General features: G+C 36.9%; 1 protein-coding gene across 3 annotated transcripts in view; it reads right to left on the reverse strand.

The window, feature by feature from the left end:
- Positions 1–11,893: 11,893 nt before the first annotated feature.
- Positions 11,894–26,934, reverse strand: part of ATF2 (activating transcription factor 2) — an 89,941-nt gene continuing 74,900 nt past the window's right edge. Inside the window, exons 13-14 of one of the 3 annotated variants that reach the window (XM_047772925.1) lie at positions 19,543–19,648; positions 11,894–14,465 (exon numbers count right to left, since the gene is read on the reverse strand). In XM_047772925.1, the coding sequence (XP_047628881.1) occupies positions 14,239–14,465; positions 19,543–19,648 (333 nt within the window). In that variant the 3' untranslated portion in view covers positions 11,894–14,238. Of the gene's footprint in view, positions 14,466–19,542; positions 19,649–26,590; positions 26,839–26,934 lie in introns of those variants that run through there. The other 2 variants (XR_007134022.1, XR_007134023.1) reach the window with 2 other exon arrangements.

A 26,934-nucleotide genomic window follows, 5' to 3' on the forward strand; every position in this document is an offset into this window, starting at 1 on the left:
TTCCTGTTGGGGCTCAGTGGTAACAAACCTGACTAGTATCCATGAGGATGCAAGTTCGATCCCTGGCTTCTCTTAGTGTTCCAAGCTGGTCTCAGCCTCCACTCCACCTTTTGGAGTCTGAGCTACTGTGTGAAGCTGCTGGAGGGCCCAGGACAGAGACCCTAGGACAGAGGTCCAAGGCATGGAGCAGCCTGCACCAGCCAGCCACCCAACATGTGAAACCTGGCCTAGATTATCAAAGCTGCCCTCAGCCCCCCACAGCAACAGATGCATGTATGAGCCCACTGGGACTGGGGAGATATGTTTGTTGTTTCAAGCCAGTGGTTAGGCGTGACTCATTATACAGCAAGAACTAAGTGATAACTGAGAGTGTGCCTTCCTCTCCCAGAGGAACCAGGATAGAAGGAAGGACTTTTAGGTTGTTCTGATGATGTGCCCCCCTCAACCAGATAGCTGGGACAGAGCCAGAGAACTCGGATGATGTTGGGGTTTAGCCCCCTGTCCTGAAGCTGGGTGACTGGAGATGAAGGAAGAAGGGTGACAGACACTCCGTCCCCAATCAGCCCTCCCTCTCTTCCAGCCTCCTCTTAGCTCCTCTCCATTCTGGTGCTCTCACTCCCACCCCCATCATGCTGCTACAGAAATCCCAGTGCTTTCCTGCTGCATTATACTGAGCAGTTTAGCCCTCTGTCTCCAGTCAGCCAGGTATCTCCAGATGTGCTTTCATATAGGGCCCATGTCAGTGATCCACTGACCCCATTGTTTCCAAAGGATATCACCACTGGTGACCCTAGCAGTGATTCCAGTGGTATATAGACAAGAATTTTAGTTTTTAAAATTATGTCTTAATAAAATTGTATTTTATTTATTCTTTTACATTTTGACCCCCTTCACCCATGTCTCCACCCACCCTCTGTCTTTGGTAATCACCAATCTGTTCTCTATATCTATAGGCTTGGGTTAGGCAGGGGTTGTTTTTTATTTTTTATATTCTGCATATGAGATCATACAATATTTGTCTTTCTCTGAGTATTTCACTGAACATGATGTCCTCAAGGTCCATCTATGTTGGCTCAAATGAAATATTTCGTTCTTTTTATGGCTGAGTAGTATTCCCTCATATATGCACACCATGATATTTTTATCCTTCATTTATCAGTGGACACTTAAGTTGCTTCCATGACTTGAGTATTGTAAATAATGCTGCAATCAATGAATGTGGGTGTACACGTATCTTCTTGAGTTACGGTTTTTATTGTTTTGTGTAAATACCCAGAAGTGGAATTGCTAGATCGCATGGTAATTCTATTTTTAATTTTTTGAGGACTTTCCATACTGTTTGTCACAGTGGCTATGCCAACTTACATTCCCACCAGCAATACATGAGGGTTTCCTTTTCTCCACATCCTTACCGACACTTGTTATTTCTTGTATTTTTACAGTAGCCATTCTCACAGGTGTAAGGAGGTATCTCACTGTGGTTTTGGTTTGCGTTTCCCTGATAATGGGAAACCACATGCCTGTTGGTCATCTATGTGTTGTCATAGGAAAAATGTCCATTCAGGTCCTCTGCCCATTTTATCATCAGGTTGTTTGTTTTTTTGGCTATTGAGTTGTAGGAGTTCTTTTTTTTATAATGGTTTTTATTTTTTTCTGTTATAGTTGGTGCGTTCTTTCAGTTTTTGGATATTAGCCCCTTATCAGATATGTGATTTGCAAAAATTTTCTCCCATTTGGTAGGCTACTTTTTCATTTTATTGATGGTTTTCTTGATATGCAACAGCTTTTTAGTTTGATACAGTCCCATTTGTTTATTTTTACTGTTCTTGTTGTTTTCCATGTCAGATTCAAAAAGTTGTCACCAAGATCTATGTCAAGGAGGTTACTGCCTATGTTCTCTTTTGGGAGTATGGTTTCTGGTCCTACATTCACGTCTTTAATTCGTTTGAGCTAGTTTCTGTGTGTGGTCTAAGACAGTGATCCCTCTTCATTGCTTTGAATGTGACTGTCCAGTTTCCCAACACCATTTATTTAAGTGACTGTCCTTTCCCTTTTGGATAAGCATTTTTTTTTTTTAAAGAGTCAACTGAAAGAAGTTCTCATTGTGGTTCAGTGGTAATGAATCTGACTAGTATCCATGAGGACATGGATTCAATTCCTGGCTTCACTCAGTGGGTTAAGGACCCACCATTGCTGTGAGCTGTGGTGTAGATCACAGACGTGGCTTGGATCTGGTGTTGCTATGGCTGTGCTATGGTTGAATTAGGCCAGCAGCTGCAGCTCTGATTCAACCCCTAGCCTGGGAACTTCCATGTGCTGCAGGTGTGGCCATAATAATTTAAAAAAAAAAAAAAAAAGAGTCAACTGTACCTCAAAAGTAGGGAATGTGAGCCTCTAGCTTTGTTCTTTCTCAGGATTGCTTTGGTTTAGGGTCTTTGGTTGTTCTATATAAATTTTAGGGTTTTCTATTTCTATGAAAAATGCCATTGGAATTTTGATAGGAATTGCAATGACTGTAGATTTCTTTGGGCAGTACAGACATTTTAACAATATTAGTTTTTCTAATTCATGATCATGAAATTTCTTTCCATTTATTTGTATCTTCTTCAATTTCTTTTTATAAGTGACTTAAAGTTTCCAGTGTACAAGTCTTTCACCTCCTTGGTTAAGTTTATTTCTAGATATTTTATTCTTTTTGATGCAACTATAAATAGAATTGTTTCTCTTTTTTCTTTTTTTTTTTACTTGTATAGTTGATTTACAATGTTATGTTAATTTCTGCTGTACAGCAAAGTGATTCAGTAATATATATACATATATATATACACACATTCTTTTTAAAAAATATTTTTTTTCATTATGGTATATCTTAGGACACCATATAGTTCTCTGTGCTGTAGAGTGGGACCATGTTGTTTATCCTTTCTGTGTGTGATAGCTTACATCTGCTAATTCCAACCTCCCTCTTCATCCCTCTCCCAAACCCCTCCCACCTGGCAACCACAAATCTATTCTCTATGCCTGTGAGTCTGTTTTGTTTTGTAGATAGGTTTATTTGTGTCATAATATATCATATGATATTTTTCCTTCTCTTTCTGACTTAACCTCACTCAGTATGATAATCTCTAGTTCCATCCATGTTTCTGCAAATGGCATTATTTCATTTTTTTAATAGCTGAATAGTATTCCATTGTATATATGCACCACATCTTCTATATTCATTCATCTGTCAATGGACATTTAGGTTGTTTCCCTGTCTTGGCTATTGTGAATATTGCTGCTATGAGCATAGGGGTGTATGTATCTTTTTGAATTCTAGTTTTGTCTGGATGTATGCCCAGGAGTGGGATTGTTGGATCATAGGGTAATTCTATCCTTAGTTGTATGAGGATCCTCCATACTGTTTTCTATAGTGGTCATGCCAATTTATATTCTCACTAACAGTGTAGGAGAGTTCCCTTTTCTCCACATCCTCTCCAGCATTTTTTATTTGTAGGCTGGAATTATTTTCTTAATTTCTCATTCTAATAGTTTGTTATTAGTATATAGAAATGCAACAGATTTTTGTATATTGGTTTTGTGTCCTGAAACTTTACTGAATTCATTTATTCTAACAGTTTTTTGGTGGAATCTTTAGGGTTTAATATATATAATACATTACCTACAAATAGTGACAGTTTTACTTTTTCCTTTTCAGTTTGGAAACTTTTATTTCTTTTTCTTCCCTGATTATTCTAGCTAGGACTTCTAATACTGTATTGAATAGAGGCAGTGAAAGTGAGCATCCTTCTTTTGTTCCTGGTCCCTGATTTGTTCCACTGACTATGATGTTAGCTTTGGACTTATCCTATATGGCCTTTATTATCTTGAGGTACGTTCCCTCTATACCCACTTTGCTGACAGTTTCAATCATAAAATGGATATTGAATTGTCAAATGTGTTTTCTGTATCTATTGAGATGATTGTGATCTTTATCCATCATTTTGTTAATGTGGTGTAACATGTTGATTGATTTGAAGATTTTGAACCATCCTTATCCTTATATTCCTAGAATAAATCCCACTTCATCAAAGTGTATGATCCCTTTAATGTATTGTTGAATTCAGTGTGCTAACGTTTCACTGAGGATTTTTGGATTTACATGCTTCAGGGATATTGACTGTAATTTTGTTTTTCTTGTTATGTTCTTATCTGGTTTTTGTTATCAGGATAATGTTGGCCTTGTAAAATAAGTTTGGAAGTATTCCTTCTATTATATTTTTTTTGGAAGAGTTTAAGAAAAATTGGTATTAGTTCTTTAAATACTTGGTAGACGCTACCAGTGAAGGCATCTGGTCCTGAATTTTTATTTGTTGGGAGGTTTTTGATTACTGACTCAATCTCCTTATTGGTAGTAATAGTAGTCTCTTCAGATTTTCTATTTTTTCATGATTTAGTCTTGGTAGGTTGTATGTTTCTAGAAATGTTTCCATTCCTTATAGGCTGTGAAATTTTTTGGCATGTAGTAAGTTTCAAAAACTCTTAAGTAGAGAAAACAATCTAGGGTTAACAATTATCAATATTTTTTTAGCTTTTTTGGGGGGAGAGGGAGCATTTTTATTCCTTTGTGGAATAGTTTCTTTTCTCTGCTTTTAAGATTTTCTCTGTCTTTCAAGTTATAAAGTATTAACATGATGTGTCTAAGAAGAGATTGTTTTATGTAAACTGTTTCTTGAATCTGAGAATTCATGTCTTTCATTTATAATAGATAATTTTCAGTCATTATCTTTTTTAATATAATCTCTCCCATTTTATTATTTTATTTTAATTAAAATTTTTTAAATTTTTATTTATTTTCTATTTTTTGTCTTTTTAGGGCCGCACCTGTGGCATATGGAGGTTCCCAGGCTAGAGGTCTAATCGGAGCTGCTGCTGCCAGCCTATGCCAGAGCCACAGCATCGCCAGATCCGATCCACATCTGCGACCTACACCATAGCTCATGGCAATGCCAGATCCATAACCCACTGAGTGAGGCCAGCAATCAAACCCACAACCTCATGGTTCCTAGTTGGATTCATTTCCACTGTGCCACGATGGGAACTCCCAGTCTCTCCCATTTTAAAAAGTCATTCCTTTTGGAATTCCTATTAAAAAGATGTAGGAGTGTCTTATTCTATTCTTTCTCTTTAAGCTTCTCTTTTTTAGTTCTTCTTGATTTGAGTCTAATTTGAGTTTACTGTTTCTAGTCTACAGTTAATATATTCATTAACCTTTCCATTTCAAAGTGTGCATTTCACTTGTAAAAGTTCTGTTGACCATTTTCAAATCTTCCTGTTCATATTTCACAGTACAGTCATCCCTTGGAGTCCGTGGGTATTGGTTCCAGGGCCCCCTTGAATATCAAAATCCATCAATGCACAAGTCCCTTAAATAAAATGGTGTAGTGTAGTCAGCCCTTGGTATCCACGGATGATGAATCTGTGATACCGAGGGCTAACTGAACATCCTTCTTTCCTTAGACTTTTGATTTCTTCTTTTAATCATTAATGATGTCAATATACTTATACCTTTTTTTCTGGTTGTTTTATTAGCTCGAATTCCTGGTGCTCTAATCTTCCTGTTTCTTGTTTTCTAATCCTGGTTTATGATAGTTTTTTTTTTTTTAAACATATGCATATTTTTAGTGAGGTAAATTTTTTTCCTATGACACTCGAGTATGACTTGGATTGTGGCAATGTTCACTTGTAGAGACTCTGCATTTATGCCAAAACCATATCCTGTTAATTTTTCAGCTTGGATTCTTAGATCATGTGGATAATGCACATTAAAACACTGCAACCAAACTGCACGGTGCCAGGAGGGTTCCATTTTTCAGAGGAGATATTTTTACAACTCAGAACTTAGGCAGAAACAAACTAGCTTCCTTTTGTATTTTTTTTTTCTTTTTTGCCTTTTCTTGGGCCGCTCTCGTGTCATGTGGAGGTTCCCAGGCTAGGGGTCTAATCAGGGCTGTAGCCGCTGGCCTACACCACAGCCACAGCAACTTGGGATCCAAGCCACGTTTGCAACCTACACCACAGCTCTCAGCAATGCCAGATCCTTAACCCACAGAGTAAGGCCAGGGATCGAACCTGCAACCTCATGCTTCCTAGTCAGATTCGTTAACCACTGCGCCATGATGGGAACTCCATCCTTTTATATTTCTTTGTGGGTACAATCCTGAGATCCCACTTTAAAGCAGGGGTCTAGTTCCAGAAATCAGAAAGCCCTAGACATCCCCCCTCCACTGATCCCCAGATGAGAAATAAAATCCAAGTGCCTATAGAGGTTATTGCCACTTGTCCCAATCATTGTGCTAAAAATGTTCCCACAAGTCATGCAAGGCCTTTATATTGCCAAATTAAGTGGCATTTAAAATCTTCACAGCCTTTGACATTTTTGTTGCATGTAAACCAATTCTCTTTTAAATTTTGCTTTTCTTGTCTCTGGTGGACAAAACACTTTTATTTGGGATTAGAAGATGCATGTGCATGTTGATCTTGCTGGTTGTGTGACATTGGTCAAATAACTCAACTTGGAGGTTCATGTCTTATCTAAAATGGGGATAATGCCATCTTCCTAGCATTCAGAGGTTCTAATAAGTTAATATCTATAAAAGTACTTAATAAATTATAGACCACTAGAGAGATGAACTACCATACTATTTTGGCTCTCTTCTGATCACTCTGCTCTTTCTCTTTGTTATACTCATTTGGTATGATTCAAGACTTGATTTTCTGCCTGTCTCCATCTTCTTTCAGATATTTTGAGATAATTCAGTCCCAGAATTTTATTATCAACTTCTAAAGCTTTAATCAATTCTTTCTTTTTACTAAAGAAATGCTACTACTATCATAGGGTTGTGATGATGATGCAGGTGACTGAGTAAACAATACATACTCAGTAGAGGCTATTACTTTATCTTTATGTGCTTCCTGGACATTCGCATTTATCTCCAAAATACAAATCATATTTCCTTCCCAAACTGGCTTCCTTTTCCCAACTTCCTTGTTCTCACAAATGACACTACCACTCCCCAGTCTTCTGATTTTTGTGCTTTTCATAATCTCCCTTATTAGTGGATAAATTCTATAGGTATTCCTTGCAAAACATTCTTTACATCTCTTCCTTTTGCTTCCCATTGGCTCTTCTTCCCTAGTGCTTGTTACAACTCATGCTTGGATTAGTGCAATTTGTTGGCTGGTTTCCCTATGGCCCAGCCTCCCTATTGTGTGTTTCTTAAGGCATTTTCTTTATGTCTCTCTTCTGAAAGTCAACAGTTTTCTAGTCTAAATCAACTTTCAAGACCCTCTATAAATCTAGCCCTATTCTGTGTAACATTTCTCATTCCTCACCCTCTTCTTTCTGTCTCTCCACTGTCTTATGAACATAATATGTGTGTTGATTTAAACTTTTGTCTTTAGTTTCCTCTCTATACCAATCTCATTCATAATTTAAGGCAAAGTTCAAGTATAATGTGGTTTATCTCCTTTTATTATTATTATTATTATTTTTTTTTTTTTTGGTCTTTTTAGGGCATATGGAAGTTCCCGGGCTAGGGGTTGAATCAAAGCCATAGCCACTGGCCTACACCACAGCCATTTGCTGCAATACCAGATCCTTAATCCATTGAGAGAGGCCAGGGATCGAACCTGCATCCTCATGGGTATTAGTCAGGTTCTTAACTGATGAGCCACAACTCCCTCCTTTTGTGAACTTATAAAACCTTTTTCGAAGTTGTAGATTGTGATTATTTCTGTCATAGGTGTAACAACGGTTCTTGTCTTTTTAAATGGATCCTACTTGTGGGTTAGATCCTGGTCCTTATTTTTATTGTTGTCCCTACAGTCCAACACCTCAGCACAAAGTAGGTTGCTTGCTAGGTACTTACTAGTCAAATACTCCTCATCCATGGCCTGTCATAGCCCATAAGTATTGTGGGTCAATACTCATATGTGCTTTTACCAGCAAGAGAAATAAGGCACACCTAAACTAATTTTTTAATGCTAGGAATTCTGATTAAAAAATTCTGGGGGAAACTATGCAAGAAATTAAAGTATTTTTAAATTATAAATGATTTAAAATTATATATACCTATATACTACTAGTTATAGTACACATGCAAATACCTTTACTGCAAGTTCTTAAATTATAGATCAATGATACTTTCAATAGCTCACTACTTCTGAGGCACTTACACAACTTCTACAGGTAAATAGGACACATGAATGAAATTGACAATAGAAGCATATTGTATTTTCAACATTGTTATCTAATGTTACCTGTCACAAACATACTCTAGTCCATAAAAAAGGAATTGCCACCAGTTATATTTGAACTGGTTTTCAGTGTCATGAACAAGATCTGAAGAGCTCTGCTTGCACTGTGTTAACTTAGGCTATTGTCATGTTGTTTATGACTTAGCAAAGTGCCTTGTGGTGCTGGAAGTCGACCCACCTCAGAAACCATTTGTTGAGCTGAATAAATTAAGATGTAATGTTCAAAGTATTTCTCTAGAAAATTAGTAGTTGCTGAAAGTCAATAATTATCTCTGAACAATTTTTAAATGCTCACATTAATTATGCTAGGATAGTTATATTATTACCTAACTTATTTTTCACTGATGTTATTAGATCCCATGACAATGAATTTTAACTAGCACACCTCCCAACAACAGACAGAGGAACTTAGCCCCATGTTTAATTACAGAGATTTAAAAAATTGGGGGTGGGAAAAAAATCAAACAAAATAGATTATCCATTAATACCGTATTATGCAGAAGTATTTATTTTTGAGGATAATGGTATTGACAAAGTTTCTCATTTCCTCAGCCATCACATGAAGCACTTGGTCCCAATTAGGTGAAATTTGTAATAGATAGCTCTACCGTCTTAAATTCTGTTAACTAAACCCCATTAAATAATTTTCATGTCAGGTTATGGAAAACAACATCTCTTTTAATTTACATTTTTTAAAAAACTTATTAAAGCAAAGATGAATTTTTAAAGCGCTCTCTTGAGGGAACATTCTTTTGTCTACTTTCATAGAAAACAAAACCTACTGTAAAATTAACTGAACAAAGTAAACACATAGGTTTATGTTTATTTGACTTGATAGTTAAATATGAAATTCATCATCAGAAATACTTTCCCAAATAATTGAGGGAATGCATGATAAAACCAAGGCAACTGTTTTGTTCAAAAAATTCTAGCTTTAGAGTTCCACTGTGGTGCAACGGTATCAGGGGTGTTTCTGCAGCATAGAGACATAGGTTCCCCAGCCCAGCACAGTGGGTTAAGGATCTGGAGTTGCCACAGCTGCAGCATAGGTTGCGACTCTGGCTCTGATCTGACCTCTGGCCAGGTAACTCCACATGCTGTGGGACAGACCAAAAAAAACAAAACAAAACAAAACAAAAAACCCAAAACACTAGCTCAATGAATGATATCTTTTTTTTTTGTCTTTTGTCTTTTTTCTTGTTGTTGCTATTTCTTGGGCCGCTCCCGCGGCATATGGAGGTTCCCAGGCTAGGGGTTGAATCGGAGCTGTAGCCACTGGCCTACGCCAGAGCCACAGCAACGCGGGATCTGAGCCGCGTCTGCAATCTACACCACAGCTCGCGGCAACGCCGGATCGTTAACCCACTGAGCAAGGGCAGGGACCAAACCCGCAACCTCATGGTTCCTAGTCGGATTCGTTAACCACTGCGCCACGACGGGAACTCCTGAATGATATCTTAAAAGTAAAATCTAATGCAAATTGAGGCAAGGGAAGCATTGTCACAGTGACATGAGTGTACTAATGATGTCCTCCTTTCACAAAGATACTGGAAAAATATGCATGTACGTGTGAGAAAAAGTTACAACTCACTGGCCCATTGTCGAATAATGACGATCCTTCTGGTTCGAGTGCCATTACACATTTGGTAATTTTAGAATTAACATTTGGTGCCTTGGAGTGCTACAACAGAATAAAACTATGCATATTTTCTCTTTTGTTATAGTTTCCAATGTCACACAGCCTTGGTTACTTCAGAACTAATCAATCCTTTTGTTTTGGAAACACTTCCACTGATTTGTACGTTTTCTATGGCACCATAGAGTTGGCAACTCACTATTTACCTAAATGGTAGGACTACTTATTTCTCCGGAAAGGTTTTTATATATTCTGAGTTTTTTTTTTCACACAGAAGGATCTTAATTCTTTGCTTCATTGTACACTCAAGTCTCAATCTGTAGTTACAGATATTTTAGAAAGGCCCGCACTTTAAAAAAGAATTACAGAAAGTTTATTTGTATTTATTAAGTTTAAAGAAATAATTTTTTATAATTACATCAGACACAAGATGGTATAATTGCTTCAAAACTATTATCTTTGGTCATGATAACCTAGTCAGACTATAATTTTCTCCTGTATTTTAGAACTAATTGCTTTGAGAACTGTGTTCTCTAGGCATTTTGTGTGTATCTGGTTTGTACATGTGTACATTTTTCTAAGGTGACAGTCTAGAAGTAAAAAGAACTCTCCCATAATTCTCACAAATAAATTATTAGTGTCAAGCATCACTAATGGATGGAGAATTAGCAAAACTACACTTAATAGTAGGTACATGCCAGAGACAGATGATCTTTCCTGTCCTCTGAAATAAATCAAAGGAGTATGCTCTTTCAATGTATCATTCATCAGCTTGTCTTCATGAAATCTTTTTATCTAACATCATGTAATTTTGGTTAAGCACATTTGTTGAAATGTGTACCTTAGGAAAAAAAAAAAAAAGCCATGTGATTCTTTGCATCTCTTCAAATTGGTTCAAACTGAGAGTGAAGACTGAAGTGTCACTCCAGTGCTGTCCAGCAAAACTGGCGTGTTTGTTTCTTAGCACTTTTCTCTTCTAATATGATGATGTTCTTGTGTTGTTTCTCAACACCCCCTCCCCCCTCTTAGAATGTAAGCCTCACAAAGGCAGGGATTCTTGTGATTTGTTTACTGGTATATTCCAAGTGCCTAGGACAATGACTGACTCCTAGCAGTGCTTTGGATGCACTGAACAAAACAGTGTGTTAGGAGATGAGGCCAGAGATACAATGGGTGGTGGATGTGTGAACAGATCATCTTATAGGCCACTGTACAGACTCCAGCTATGAATGCAGCGAGAGGCCATTCTAGAATTTGGAATAGAGGAGTGCCAGTGCCGTAACCTGATATATATTTGACAAGCTTCACTCTATATTGAGGATGGGCTGTAGTAGCCAGGGTGGAAGAAAGAAGATGGTTCTAAGGTAAATATGTAATCTGGGTGAGGAACAGTGAGGGCACAGATCAAGGTGATAGCACTGGTAATGGTGAGGAATGGCTGAATTCTGTATTATTTTGAAGGTAAAGCAAAAAGCATTTCCCAGTGGGTTGGATGTGGGTTATGAGAAAAGAGAGGAATCAAAGACGAGAACAGGGTGTTCTGGGTTAAGCAACTGGAAGGATGGGAGTTGTCATCAGTTGATTTATGAAATAGAATGGGAGCAGTATGTTCGAACGTAAGTGAGGGAAGATCAGAGGTCAGCACTGAAGATACTCCGAGATGTTTCGTTAGGCAGTCACCATGAGATGCCAAAGGCCAGTGAATCTGTGGGTGGCTAAGGGAATGTTCTGGGCTGGAGACATAAATTAAAGGTTCACTGTGTATGAATGGGGCTTAAAGTGAAGAGGAAAAAGGCCTGAGTACCTTGCAGCTGAAACTTCTCTGAGAAGGAATTAATTTCATCACAGAAATAGAGTATCAGGTTCTTCTCAGGTAATAAACACTTTGAAGGAGAAAAACATCATTATCTGGTGATGTTACTTTATGAAAGATAGGTAAGAATAAGCAAATTATGAACATAATTTAAAGATAGAATTTATTCTCTGATGGTTTACTCATGCAAACTGCACATAAAAGAAAATAGTACAGTTTGTGTAACATTGCAAATATAAGGACTCAAAATGCTAGGTACAGAAGTAGTGTGACATTCTGAAAGTCAAAATGGAATTTGTGTTTATACAACTAATAATGATTTTTATTTGCTGAGTACAGACTGATTTACAATGAAAGTTTTGCTAACCTTGGTAATAAGATCATTAACCGTTTACACGACTTCTTACATCTATGTAGTTTTATTTTACAGTTGCAAGAATTCCTGTTACCAAAGAAATTTAACTTGCATAAATAATAAAATGAAAAGATAAATGCACTGAAGGACTTAGGAGAGTGAAAAACGGAGACTTTTCCTAACCCATCCAAACTACAATAAAAAATAGCTTTCTTGCAGAATTCATATTTTGTGCCTTTGAGATCAACTCCTTAGCATAACTATGGCAAAATCATGATTAGAAATTGATTACTTTAAAATTATAAAATCAGTTAAGAATAAAAAAAATTAGAATTATCAACTAAAAATGCTCTCAATTTTAATAAGCCAAATGATAAAATTCCTATTATCTTCATACTTAAAGTCCTGAAATGTCATTTGTATAATCTGAATGTTTCCCAGTTTAGAACTTAGGCAGGTGGGATATTTCCTTGAATTATCAAGGATATTCCATATAGATTTTTTAAATGTCAGCCTCATTAGGAGATGGCACTGAGACTTTAGCTAATAGTGTAGTATGGATGCAGAACAAACTACACAACTTATTATAAATGCATTACAGATATTTACATAATGGAATCCTGCTTGAATGCCAGAAGTTGCTACTGGGGAGGACTCGGAACTATTTTACAAAGTTTTCTTACACACGTCTACTACGTTTTTATTTTTAACAATTTTGTCTATTTTAAAATATTGTACTGTATTTTGAACTTAACTGAAGAATAAAAATAGATAATGGCACATTAGAAAACTCAGTATCCCACAGATGACTGGATAATGAGAAAACAGTACCTACAATCATCTCATCAGAAACAAACTACATCATGGAATGTTAGTTATCCAAGCCTGCACAGTAATGACATTTTAAATTGCAATCATCTATTGGCCAGCATCACACTGAAGGCATCGTTAGACATTCAAGCAAAGGTTGCTGGCATAAACTATTTAAAGACACACACACTCACATACACAACACACACACATACACGCACTCTCACACACATTCTCTCTCACTCACTCTTGTTTCCCACGTTATAATTACATTGTTCTAAAGATACTGATTTTTTCTCACGAGAAATGTTATCAAAATTTGCTACTAAAAGATGACAGTGCTTTCACAAGAATAAGTACAAGTTAGCTTGCAAGTACAAGACAATGGGGGTAAACAGTCTTAAATTTTCTAAGTAGTAATTTTTAGGCTTTCTGGCAACCATACCTTACTTGATTATGCATAAACTTCTCAGTGTGAAACCTGAAATTTGCAAAAAACAAAAATAAAAACAAACCTCTAATTTCTAAAAATTATTAGATATCTGATAACCCTGTATCATACATTATATGGTTTCATATTTTGTTAGCCTCAAAACATGGGGTTTAAAATACTGAATTTAAGATTTGAAAAATAGTCATTTTTGAAATGATAAAGGATTCAAAAATTTATGCCCACTTAAAATCTTACAAAAAAGAAAACGGACTATAATTGATCTTCATTTAGTTTGAGCGTGCATAAAAGCACTGTATGTCTTTTACCATGTTTCACTCAAAAAGTGTTCGCTAATGTTCTTCCTTTTGCATCATGTGCAAAATAAAAGGCAAAAAGATTAAAAGCGAATTTCTATCCTTCTCTTGCTAGTGCTTTATGACCTTGTTAACATTACAAAGTCAACAGGGACTATGCAGAACTTTGGTATAAATGATATAACAATACTACCATCACAGTTGAGGATTAAGAGGTGGTCAAAAGAAATGGAAGTGGGAAGAGAGATTCAGTAACACCCCCATTTATTAAAACACCACCAAATTAAAAATGAAATAAACCACAATGAATTATAATACAATTTACACATTGAGCACAGAAAAATTAATAAATCTAACAATATTTATAAAAAAAGCAAAATCAGTCCTTTTCCAGAGACTAAAAACTGTTCAGTCTGATCATCAACTGCTGTTAACACCAACTTTAGAGCCAAATTTAATTTCAAGTAAAAAAAAAAAATTTACAACCACAGATTTCGCATCAATGGAAACCGGTCTTTCCTTGATTTCCCTTTGAAGTCACTAATGAGTATCTAAAACCGCTGCACTGCAGGTTTATAATCAACTTCCTGAGGGCTGTGACTGGGAGGAAGGAGCCATAACAATCTGTGAAAGCGCAGGCTCTGTACTCTGGTCCGCCATCTGGGTGAGGACTGAAGTGGCTACAGCTTCTGCCTTGGAAGTGGAGCTGACTCCGTTGGATGTGCTGACAGAGCTATGCTGTATAGCTTCAGTATGTGGACTACTCGGCACTGACAGGTCTTCTGAACTATCATCTTTATCAGCAGCTGAGAGGAAAAAATAAAATGACTCAGTGTTTGGATACAGTTGTAGGAATTTATCGGATTGAGTTAATGCACAGAATAAAGTTAGAAGGCATTTTACAAAATCAGTTATTTAGAGAAGCTGGTATGACTGGAACGGAGTAATTGAAAGGTGGCTGTAAGTTATGAAGTAGGCCATTTTGTTGTTTTTTGCTTTGTAGGGCCGCAGCATATGGAGGTTCCTAGACTAGGGGTCTAATGGGACTACAGCTGCTGGCCTACACCACAGCCACAGCAATGCCAGATCCGAGCCACATCTGTGACCTACACCACAGCTCATGGCAACGCTGGATCCGTAGCCTACTGAGCGGGGCCAGATACCGAACCTGCAACTTCGTGGTTCCTAGTCAGATTCATTGGGAACACCCTCAAGAAAGCAATTTTGCACACAACAGGATGAACAAAGGCGCAAACATGCATATGGAAACACCTCAGTGCCCAGCACCACATGAAACAAAGGTGAAGAATTATTTGCTAACTAGGGTTATGAAGGAAAATTGGGTAGGAATTTGGGAGCTAGGTCTCATAGAAATAATCAAATACCTGTCCAGCAACACATTGAACAAAACCTGTTACATGCCTTTCTTATTAGAAGATAAATTTATAACCATATGCACAAACAAAATGAACTCTTCCATATAAATTATATCTTTGAATAATTCCCTCTGCAGAACTATATTTATTCTGGCTGACTTTCCATCTACTGCAGCAATGGATGATTATAACACCTGATTCTAATGATGCATACACATGAGGATAAGCAATATTTAGAATCTAAATGCCACCAGCTGTTGCAGTTGCATGAATTAATTGAGATTCAGGAGTTCCCGCTGTGGCTCAGTGGTAACAAACACCGCTAATATCCATGAGAGGACAGGGGTTCGATACCTGGCCTCACTCTTTGGGTTAAGGTGTTGCTGTGAGCTGTGGTGTAGGTCGCAGACACAGATCGGATCTGGTGTTGCTGTGGCTGTGATGTAGGCCAGCAGCTGCAGCTCCGATTCAACCCCTAGCTTGGGAACCTCCATGTGCTGCAGATGCAGTATATGCTAAAATGCAAAAAAAAAAAAAAAATCCAAATAAAAGTCCATATAAAACTCAAGATACTATAATTGAAAAGAAAGAGCATTCTAAATATTTATGAAAATCTACCAACTTTAAGGCCCGAACAACAAATTTTCTACATATTTCTTATTTTAACAAGAGTCCAGAAATTTAGTGAAAAATTTGATATGCAAAACACAAATAGTTATTGTGTCTTATAACTTGCATATACTATGACAGCATGAACAGCTGTGCACTGAGCCCCCAACTTGGAGAACGTAGATAGTAATGCTTATGCTTCTTGAAGACTCCTCTCTTCACCAAAGGTAATCGCCGTTCTGATAGGTACTTCTTTTACCATTCCCTTGTTTTTTTTCTTTGAAGTTTTACCTAATAGGTATGTATCCCTATACAATACCATTTAGCTTATTTATTTATTTAGTCATTTTAGGGCCATACCCATGGCACATGGAAGTTCCCAGGCTAGGGTCGAGTTGGAGCTGTAGCAGCCAGCCTACACAACAGCCACAGCAATGCCAGATCCGAGCTGCCACAGCTCACTGCAACACCGTACCCTTAACCCACTGAGCCAGGCCAGAGATCGAACCAGCGTCTTCACGGATACTAGCAGGTTCGTTACCACTGAGCCATGATGGGAACTCCCTGGTTTTATTTTTTAACATTCTAAAAATAATATCATACTGGATGTACTCTTTTGTACACTGCATTTTGCACTTGGCATTAAAATTTTTTAATTTAGTGTTTAGAAGTGACAATAAGCAGGCTTTCACTTTCTATCAAATCTGACAATACATACTGGCCTTCTCACTGATGGCCAGGTGCTCACTGTGAAAGTCAATGATTAAACGACTGTGGACCCTATAAAGCAGGATTTATCCCTTGGTTTGTAATATAGAAGATAGAGGGGGAGCAACCTGGCAAGCACAACATTGGTTCAAATAAAACTCATTTTGGGGGTCTTTTGAAATACAGTATCCTTTACAGAATTTTGACATATTTGCCTCAAATCCATGCATTTTTGGTCTTTTTTTTTTTTTTTTTTTTTTGTGCTATTTCTTGGGCCGCTCCCTCGGCATATGGAGGTTCCCAGGCTAGGGGTTGAATCAGAGCTGTAGCCGCCAGCCTATGCCAGAGCTACAGCAACACCAGATCTGAGCCGCATCTGCAACCTACACCACAGCTCACGGCAACGCCGGATCGTTAACCCACTGAGCAAGGGCAGGGACCAAATCCGCAACCTCATGGTTCTTAGTCGGATTCATTAACCACTGCGCCACGACGGGAACTCCCATGCATTTTTGAAAAGCAGGTTTTAAATACATTAATGAGATAGAATCTCATCCTCTCTATAAATCTGCTTCATTTATTTTTTTAATGGCTGCATCTGTGGCATATGGAAGTTCCTGGGCCAGGATCTGAACCCAAACTGCAGCTACAACCTATGCCACAGATGCTGCAATGCTTAATCCTTTAACCCACTGCACCAGGCTGGGGATTGAACCTGCACCTCCAAAATGACCTGAGCCACTACAGCTGGACTCTTAACTCACTGTGCCACAGCGGGAACTTCTCTGTAAATCTGCCTCAAATGCCAAACTGCACCACTGGATAAAAATCTGACCTCAAGATAATAGTGTAAAAAAAAAAAAAAATCACAACCAGTAATCCTCCGAAATTTTATGAAGCAGAAAGGACATTTTTCTGATCAAGCAATAATGAATGTTATGAAATATTTACAGTTCAGTTAAATATTCAATACAATTGTTATGTATTCAAAGAAAACACTGGCAAATGACAGTTTAACTGGAAAGAATAGTAAAAAGCCCTCTATTTCACCACTATTCAACATGACAACAAAATGACCTTTCTCTCAACGTTAAGTTCTAGGGATACAATAGCTTTCAAGAATGAAGAGGCTGATCTGTGATGAAGAGTATAAGGAAATATAAATATATATTGGAGGCAATCACTCAAAATGAAAGAGTAACTTGTAAGGGACAAGTGCTTATCTCCAGGTTTCAAAATTAGGTAAAGCAAATCTTTGGACTGTACAAAGAATCTGGTACTCATAAAGTGTTATTATAAATTTTATGTATAAAATATCTTTATAATTTCATACAGCCACACCTATGTCCAGTTCTAGATGGTAAAGAGAGAAAATTGCTAGTATGATCACAAGCACTTGAAAGACACAAGAGATCTTTCAGCCCTACTCAAAAGAAACCAGCTGTTTGACAATTTACTTTCTCTGAAGTTCTACCAATATCTATACATATTTTCATTAATGAAAAATATAAGCTTCCAATTACATTTAGGGCCCAATAAGCTTTCCTTCCTACTTATGATTATAGAAACAACTATAATACGATAAAACTGTTGGGGTTATCTAATAAAAAAAAGTAAGCTTTAAAAATTAAAGATAATCTTTTTTTTTGTTTTTTGTTTTTTGTTGTTGTTGTTGCTATTTCTTGGGCCGCTCCCGCGGCATATGGAGGTTCCCAGGCTAAGGGTCGAATCGGAGCTGTAGCCACCGGCCTACGCCACAGCCACAGCAACGCGGGATCCGAGCCGCGTCTGCAACCTACACCACAGCTCGCGGCAACGCCGGATCTTTAACCCACTGAGCAAGGGCAGGGACCGAACCCGCAACCTCATGGTTCCTAGTCGGATTCGTTAATCACTGCGCCACGACGGGAACTCCTAAAAATTGAAGATAATCTTGAATTAAATTCAACTTGAGTTAATTTTCCTTCTAATTTTAGAGAATCACTTGCATACTCCTTTTTGAACTATCAAAATTTTAGAACAGCTCTCTTGTTAAGAAAATCATGTATGCATAATACTGAACTCAGTAGCTTCTAAAGGAAATTATGTTGTTAAGTCAGACGGGAGCCATAATGGCCTCATCCCCGCAGCAATCATTATTAATACAAACCCCAAATATATTTCTATATGGTTCCAATTTACTCCACAATGTGTTTCACCATCCTGTCAAAATGGCTAGATATCAAAGGACTGAGATTTATTTGCTCAAAAGTGACAAAAATCAATGTTTGAAATATATATGGCAATAGGGAATTGCTAAATCTACTGAATCTTTTAAATTAAAAAATATTGCCCATTCTGATGAAACTGCTTACAATGACTACAAGTAAAGATGGTGGCCATTAAGTTTTATCGTGAGCACCTGAGGAACTGTTTGCATCCAGTACAAAATGTTTCTTTCTTTTGAATTACTGACACTGGCAAATTAAAATGAAGTGGATACATATGGTTGAAACAATCTTCACATTTACAAATATCCTGAAATATCACTAAATCATAAAAATGAAAGCTGTGGGTTATATATTATGAATGTTGCCTAATGCATTCCCAGCTCTGTTATTTGTTACAAATTTGTATACGATGGACAAAATTGGCCATTTATTCAAACGTAACAGCTGGTTCCAACATTGTGCATCTTATCAAAAAAGGGCATTACAAGAAGGAAAAGCACAATTAACCTCTAAAATGCTGAACACAGAAGAATCTCATTTTGAGGGGAACTATTTAAGAAGAAACTTACAGGGAGGTAATTTAAATACTCTTCTATTTTAGCATTTTTATGACTAACTAGAAGACTCAATAGAAAGATTCAGAAGGATAAAACTGCACAATGCTGATATCTAGGAAACAATAGGATCTGCTACTGTAACTATAGGATCTGCTACATATTAAGACAGTTAATTTTTTTTTAAAATTACTAACCATTTTGTTGATCTATAGTAGTAATCTTTAGAAAAAAAGCTAGAAATAGGAAAATCAAAAAACTCTAGATCCTAAGTATACCCCCATTAAATAATAACCTTGTAGATGCTCTCATATTTAATATTAAATATTAGAATTGCAGTCCCTATTTTTTTAATGTTAGCTTGGTTCACTCTGGCAGTATTTCATTGATGTAGCCTAAGGCTATAGGTAATGGAACATTACTCACTATGATAGCCAGATTTCTTCTGCATGGCGGTTACAGGGCAATCTTTATGAGCCAGAAGAAGCTGTTTCAACTGTGCCACTTCATTTCTCAGCAGGGTGACTTCACTCTGGAGAAGAAACAACTTATGTACCTTACCAGCATCAGTCTAAATTTTTTTTTTTTACTGTTTAAAACAGATGAAAATTAAGATATGAAAACCAGACATCTTTAAAACAATACCAAGGAATAAACAAAACATGTTATTTAAATGTGTTTAATTACACACATTAACTTCTATATTTTAGTATTTGCATAAAACCTTCAATTGCAGAAAAATTTAACCACTACCAGAACTGGATAACATATTTCAAGGATTTTTACATTATCACTTGCCTTCAGACTGATAATATATACTACAGGTTACCTATCAAAGGTATTTTTATTTTATATATGTTACATGTTCTTTTAATTATTTGAAAAATTGGAAGTATCAAGACAGTTGTGATACAATTTCAGTGCTTCTACTTATATGGAAATTAAAAAAATTTATCCTGGAAACTCAATTAAGCAGTTTTCTAGAAACTAGGAAAAGCTCCGTAGGAGAAAACATAATAACCAAAGAATCACAGATACCTAAAGTGCATTGTGAAGCACTGCACTGGACATGGAACCAGTGAAAGTAGATGTAATGTCCAAATGGCTTAGTTGCCTTCGACCTAGGCCATTTGTACACATCTAAATTTAAATCTGAAATTCAATGGTGATTTTTCTACTCCTTATTACAAAATGAGCAGTTCAGTCTTTGTTCTAGATGCATTAATCTGGTAGATTCTATGTAAAAGTTTCAAATTGAGAGAGTCCAATTAATTCCTTTGGGTTCCCCCCCAAATATTCACACATAAATTGGTGATAATTAACAATACTCAAGAGCCAGGAATAATATGAATTTAATAAATTGGTAACATTAAAAAAAATCTTAACTTACAAATACCTCTACTTATTTGGATTTAAATTAACTTTATCCAGACTTCATCCATGAACCCAAAATTAAATGAAGAAATATAGCAAACAGGTGTTCATAAAAGTTCAAGCACTTTTTGGAGTTCCTGTCATGGCTCAGTGGTTAGGGAACCCGACTAACATCCATGAGGATGCGGGTTCGATCCCTGGCCTTGCTCAGTGGGTTAAGGATCCAGTGTTGCTATGAGCTGTGGGGTAGGTCGCTGACGCGGCTTGGGTCCCGAGTTGCTATGGCAGTGGTGTAGGCCAGTGGCTACAGCTCTGACTGGATCGCTAGCCTGGGGACCTTCATATGCTGTGGGAGCAGCTCTTAAAAAAATAAAAAGTTCAAGCACTTCTTTTTTTTCACCCCCAAGTCTCTTAACCAGAAAACTGAATTTAAAATAATTTGGTTGGAGTTCCCGTCGTGGCTCAGTGGTTAACGAACTCAACTAGGAACCATGAGGTTGTGGGTTCGATCCCTGGCCTCACTCAGTGGGTTAAGGATCCAGCATTGCTGTGAGCTGTGGTGTAGGTTGCTGATGAGGCTCAGATCCCGCGTTGCTGTGTGTGTAGGCTGGCGGCTACAGCTCCGATTGGACCCCTAGCCTGGGAACCTCCATATGCCATGGGTGTGGCCCTAAAACAGCAAAAAGACAAAAAAAAATTTGGTGGCCTAGACTCATTAGATCTTCTTAAATGATCAATGACAGAAACATACAAATCAAAATGATGGAAGTAACTCAAAGGCAAGTCTGTTGGGTTAAATGAGATTCTTCTCTCTGTTTTATCAGCTTGGTTTTGAGACTCACATCTACAAGTCTGATTAATTTCTATAATAGGAAATAGGGCTGGATATGTATTTTTAGTCAAGAATACATAATCTTTTATCTGGTACCTGTGACCAACCTTTGCCTTAGTCTAAACTTATTAAATAATATTTAATCATTCTGATCTATAAAAACAGAAATTTCAGAGCTAACTAAATATAAAATGCTGTCTCCAGACAGAAAATCTTTCCTTTTTGTCTTGCTAATTACACACATTTCTTGGATCTCTTGGCCTGTGCCTCCATTCTTTTTCTGAGATTTTGGATCATCTTTACTATTATTATTCTGAATTATTTTTCAGGCAGATTGTTTATCTCCACTTAGTTGTTCTGGGGTTTTATCTTGTTCTTTCATCTGGAGCATATTTCTCTGCCATCTCATTTTGTCTTTCTGTGTATGTGGTCTCCTTTCCTCAGGCTGCAGGATTGTAGTTCTTACTTCTGGTGTCTGCTCCCTGGTGTGTGAAGTTGGCCCATGGGCCTGTGCTTGCTTTGTGGTGAGACTGGTGTCAAAGAATGGGTTTAGAGGTGAGTGTGAGAGCTCAGGATGACTTTAGGCAGCCTATCTGCTGATGGGTTGGGCTATGTTCCCACTGTGTTGGTTGTCTGGCCTGAGGTGTCCCAGCACTGGAGCCTGCATGTTGTTCGGTGGGGCCAAGTCTCTGTGCCTAAATGGCGACCTCCAGGAGAGCTCACAATATTCCCTCAGGCCTCTGCCACCAGTATCCTTGCCCTCACACTGAGTCACAGCTGACCCCTGCATCCCCAGGAGACTCTCCAAGACCTGCAGGTAGGCCCGGCCCAGGCTCCTGTGGAGTCACTGATTTGCCTTGGGTTCCAGTGCGTGCAAGATTTTGTGTGCATCTTTCAAGAGCGGAGTCTCTGTTTTCCTTAGTCCTGTGCAGCTCCTGCACTCAAGTCCCATTGGCCTTCAAAGCCAAATGTTCTGGGGGCTCTTCCTTCCCATGCCAGAACCCCAGGCTGGTGGCCTGACATGGGGCTCAGAACTTAGGCCTGTGGTAGAACCTCTGCAATATAATTATTTTCCAGTTCATGGGTTGCCCACCTGGTGGGTATGGGCTTTGATTATATCATGAAAGTGCTTCTCCTTACAGTTTCATTGTGACTTTGTCTTTGGATGTAGAATATCTTTTTCAGCAGGTTTCAGTCTTTTCTGTCAATGGTTGTTCAGCAGCGAGTTGTGATTTTGGTGTTTTTGTGAGAGGAAGTGTGCTTAAGTCCTTCTACTCCCCCAAGCCATAATTAAAACGCTGTTTTTGAAATGGATAACACTGTGGCCATCACGGTAATTCTGTAGTTTTGCCATATGGTCAGAGTTCAAAGTAACAGCATTAACACAATAGATTCTGCCTTGCTAATTATTTCACTCATCTTTAAGAGTCAACTTAGTACAATATAAATATACACAGGAAAAGAAGTTAGGTGTCCATTTCTGTGCTTTCCACAGCCATATATATACATATATGTATGTATTACATCCTACTTATCACACTGGTTTTTAGTTTTGGGCTTATTTGTTTGCCACCTCTGCAAGATTGAGAATTTCTCAAGGGCAAGGATTATCTTGCTCTTTGCAGCCCCAGAGCATAGCCCATAGCCTGACATAAACTGAGTACACAGAATTACCATGATTTTCTCTAAAATCTATTTCTATGGATGAAAAAACATGAGAGAAAGTGAAATGAAATAGCTTAAATAATACTGGTCGAGGGTACTAATTTCATTTATTGCCATCAACCTCACCAACATAGCCACAGCTACTTTTCTCAGTCAGAAAGTGAAAATTGGCAACATCTCAATTACAGAATTTTAAAAATCACACATTCCTTCTTTCCATAATACTCTATATGGACATTCATCATAAACCATAGTATGAAACAAAATTTTATATTAGATAAAATTCCTGGCCCATTAACAAATGAACAAATGTAAAGATGCCATTAGCTAACAATGGGCAATAAACATTAAGGACTTAAGAGGTAAGGTATTTGATTCCTGTTATAACAACTTCGTATTGAGTGAATTTAACTGGAGTCACACTTAACAGAGCAAACAAAAGGAAAAAAAAAATGGAAGAGAGAAGAACATTAAAAATAAAAACTTGAACATTTTAATACAATTTACATATACCTAAGTGATACGGTTCACAAGTATGCTGTTCTTTATTGAAACAACGAAATCTTCCCCATCTTTTAAATGACAGAAACAGTAAGAAGAAAAAAAAAAAAACCCAACAAACTCAAGGTATGTTCAATACAAATTTAGATCAATCCCGATCTAAAATGTTTAACAATGTTAAGAGGGTTTTTTGTTTTGTTTTTGTTTTTTGGTCTTTTTAGGGCTGTACCTGTGGCACATGGTGGTTCCCAGGCTAGGGGTCAAGTCAGAGCTGGAGCCATTGGCCTACACCACAGCCACAGCAACACCAGATCCGAGCTGCATCTGTGACCTACACCACAGCTCATGGCAATGCTGGAACCTTAGTCCACTGAGCGAGGACTGAACCTGCGTCCTCATGGATGCTAGTCAGATTTGTTTCTGCTGAACCAAGAGTTTTTTTGTAATGATAAACCTGAAGCTCGAAAATGATTTCTGACTGAAAGTTTAAATTAAATTAATAGCTTGTATTATTACTGTACCCTAATATTCAATTTATTTAAAAATTGGTATTAGCAGTAGACTGAGAACAGCAAATGGGACACAGCTGTGAGCAAAGAACTGGGACTGTGAGAAATACTGCAAAGCAAACACAGTTGGAGTATTAATTAGGAATGAGAGGACCAAACCTTGAAGGAAGTGGATTTAATTGAGCTGTAGAGCCTTAAGTGTGAGCATATGCTAGTGGTCAAGATAGGTCAAGCAGAGGTTGAAAAGAGGAGCCTGATTCTAGCTTATAACCTTTACATTAGGCGGAATTACAAGAGGCTAAAGCCTGGCCAGTGTTTTTTAAGTCATTTCTGATAAATATAGTTAAATTCAACAAATTAACCCAAACATTCAAGAATCACAGTCTCATATTCATATGCATAAAGGAAAGGACTTAAAGACAGACACCATTTCGATAAAGCAGTTGCATAAATCATGACTTTAATTCTGAAATTATTTGGAAGACAGGTAGAATCAGAAAAATGCCTACATACATATAATGAGAAGACTCCTGAACATCTTCAGAATGAAAAAAAAGAAAGCTCTAATGATCTCTCTCGCTCTCTCCCACACACACAGACACACATAGGACCTATGTAAATATAAGTTTGCTTAAGCCAAAGTGAATCTGAAGGGGATAAATGTTAAGCCATAAACAGATTTAATATTAAATGAAAAAAGAAGTAATATACTTCTACTACCTGTGGATTATTTTAGACTGGATTATAATTGGATTCAGCCTCCAAAGCCCTTCTGGTTAATTTGTTTTTAGCGTATGTGCAAAATATGTTAACTATCTTCCAGGGTTACTCTGAAGATAAAGTGAAATAAGAAACATGAAAATATTTTGAAAACTTTAAAGTCCCATTCAAATGTGAGCAATTTTTTTCTTTTGTCAAAGTAAAATGCATTTGGTAAGATAAAGCAGATGCTGAAGAGAATTATTATTATGGTCTAAAATAAAATACATTATTTTGGCATTGTCTGTACCATTGCTCTACTCTATTTGTAGCTACTCAAAGGTTAATTACATACTGATGAACTGATAATATTTTTTTTTATGGTATGTCTAAAGCAGATCAGACTGATAAAATAAGGACAGGATAGCCAGTTGATTAACCACTCAAAACTTTTCATTGATATCTGGCCACAGATTGATGCCCCGGTATTTCAGAAATTCATGATCTTTGACTTTCTAGCTCCCAGCTACTACCTCCCAAATTAAAGAAATAATATCAGTTTCTTCTTTGGGTAATTTCTCATTGCTAAAGATATTTTTCATTCTTAGTTTTCACAAAAATCAGTGATTAAGTATCTTAACTTCCCACCATCACAAGTTCCAAGGGTTGTCATGGATGTAAAACCTTATACTTGAGAACAAAACAGTTCTTTAATTTTTATCTCCAACAACAGATAAAAAGGATGTCAGGATTCTTAATATTTTGGAAATACTCTGCCAAATGAATGGGAATGATTTTTCTCCTATTCTCATACTTTAATTACTTGTTTCACATCTGTCTTCTCTGCTAGACCACAAACTCTATAAGAACAATGTCTTTTTTCACTCTTCTGTCCCCCATGTCTAATAACATGCACTGCACACAATTGATGCTTAATGACAGAATGAATAATAAATAACTAGCACTTGCGTAGCATAGTTACAACACACTTCTCTGTACCTTCTCTCATTTGATCTTCAAAATAGTACTTATTCTCAAGTTTGACAGGGAAGTCTTGGGAAGATTTTTAGCAAAGGCTAGTAAAAGGACTCGGAATAAAATGCATGAGGTAGAGGTGGCATTGCTATTACCCTTTTCCCCTCTAGAACATAGTTAAAAACTCAGAGGAAGAAGAAGACAGTCACAGAAATTTTTTTTTTTTTTCAGGAATTAAAACAAACAGGTATTGTTTAGCCTCTCCAAATTGTTGCCATTCCTTTCTATCTCAGGTGATAAACACTAAAGTAAAATATTGTTTAGGTACCAGGAATAAAAGATTTGATCACATTCCCTTTAAGTCAATGGACCAATAAACAAAATCTTTTCCATATCATTAACTTACGAATGAAAACTCCTCACATATCCTGTCATCAAAGAATGCTTCTATTAATTTGAGCTTCCACTCCATATACATTTAGCAATACCTAAGTTTTAGAAGCAAATCCACATTAGTCTCCAAGTTTTATCCACAGAGTAATTGTTAAGGAGCTCCTGTTAATAAAGAGTCTGCCTTTTGTTCACAAAGGAAATACTGAAACTGTAAACTGAACACTAACCCCCAAGATGAGTATAGCTGAAAGACAAAGATATAACGAGGTTAAAACCATTTCAAGTAAAAGATAAAATCATGTTACCTTAAAAAATATAACAGTTTATAATCAACAGTATCCAGTTCTTGATCTAGATTATCATAAATGTTTTAATACACTTTGATGAAATTGCTCTTTTAAAGCAATGATTCCAGAAAGCTAAAATATAATTAAATTCAATGCATAGGGCAATAAGGCTGAATAATTAGCATTTTTTTTAAAACCTAACATATATTTGATAAAAATATGAACAGTCACACCTCAACACTCATTAAACCTTTTATTATATATAATACATAAGTAACCATGGGTCATTACTGCCCACTACATTGATCAGCTAAGCCTTTACATCACATGAAGGATTATTAAGGAAATGTAGAATTGATGAATGTTTTCACATAAAGTAGAGTTTAATTATTTCTTTGACATTCAATTTTCTTTACAAGTCATTCTGTTCTTCACAGTTAACGGTTTTGCTGTCGGCAGACTGAATGAAATTTTTTTCTCCCAGAATCTATTATAAAAATAAGCACTTTAACTCGTCATATTCTGAAAACTAGAATCTGTCACTTCACTTTTTAAAAACTGTTTTTAATTTTATGAGAAACAA

The sequence above is a fragment of the Phacochoerus africanus genome, chromosome 3 (assembly GCF_016906955.1).
Source record: "Phacochoerus africanus isolate WHEZ1 chromosome 3, ROS_Pafr_v1, whole genome shotgun sequence".
NCBI lineage: Eukaryota > Metazoa > Chordata > Mammalia > Artiodactyla > Suidae > Phacochoerus > Phacochoerus africanus.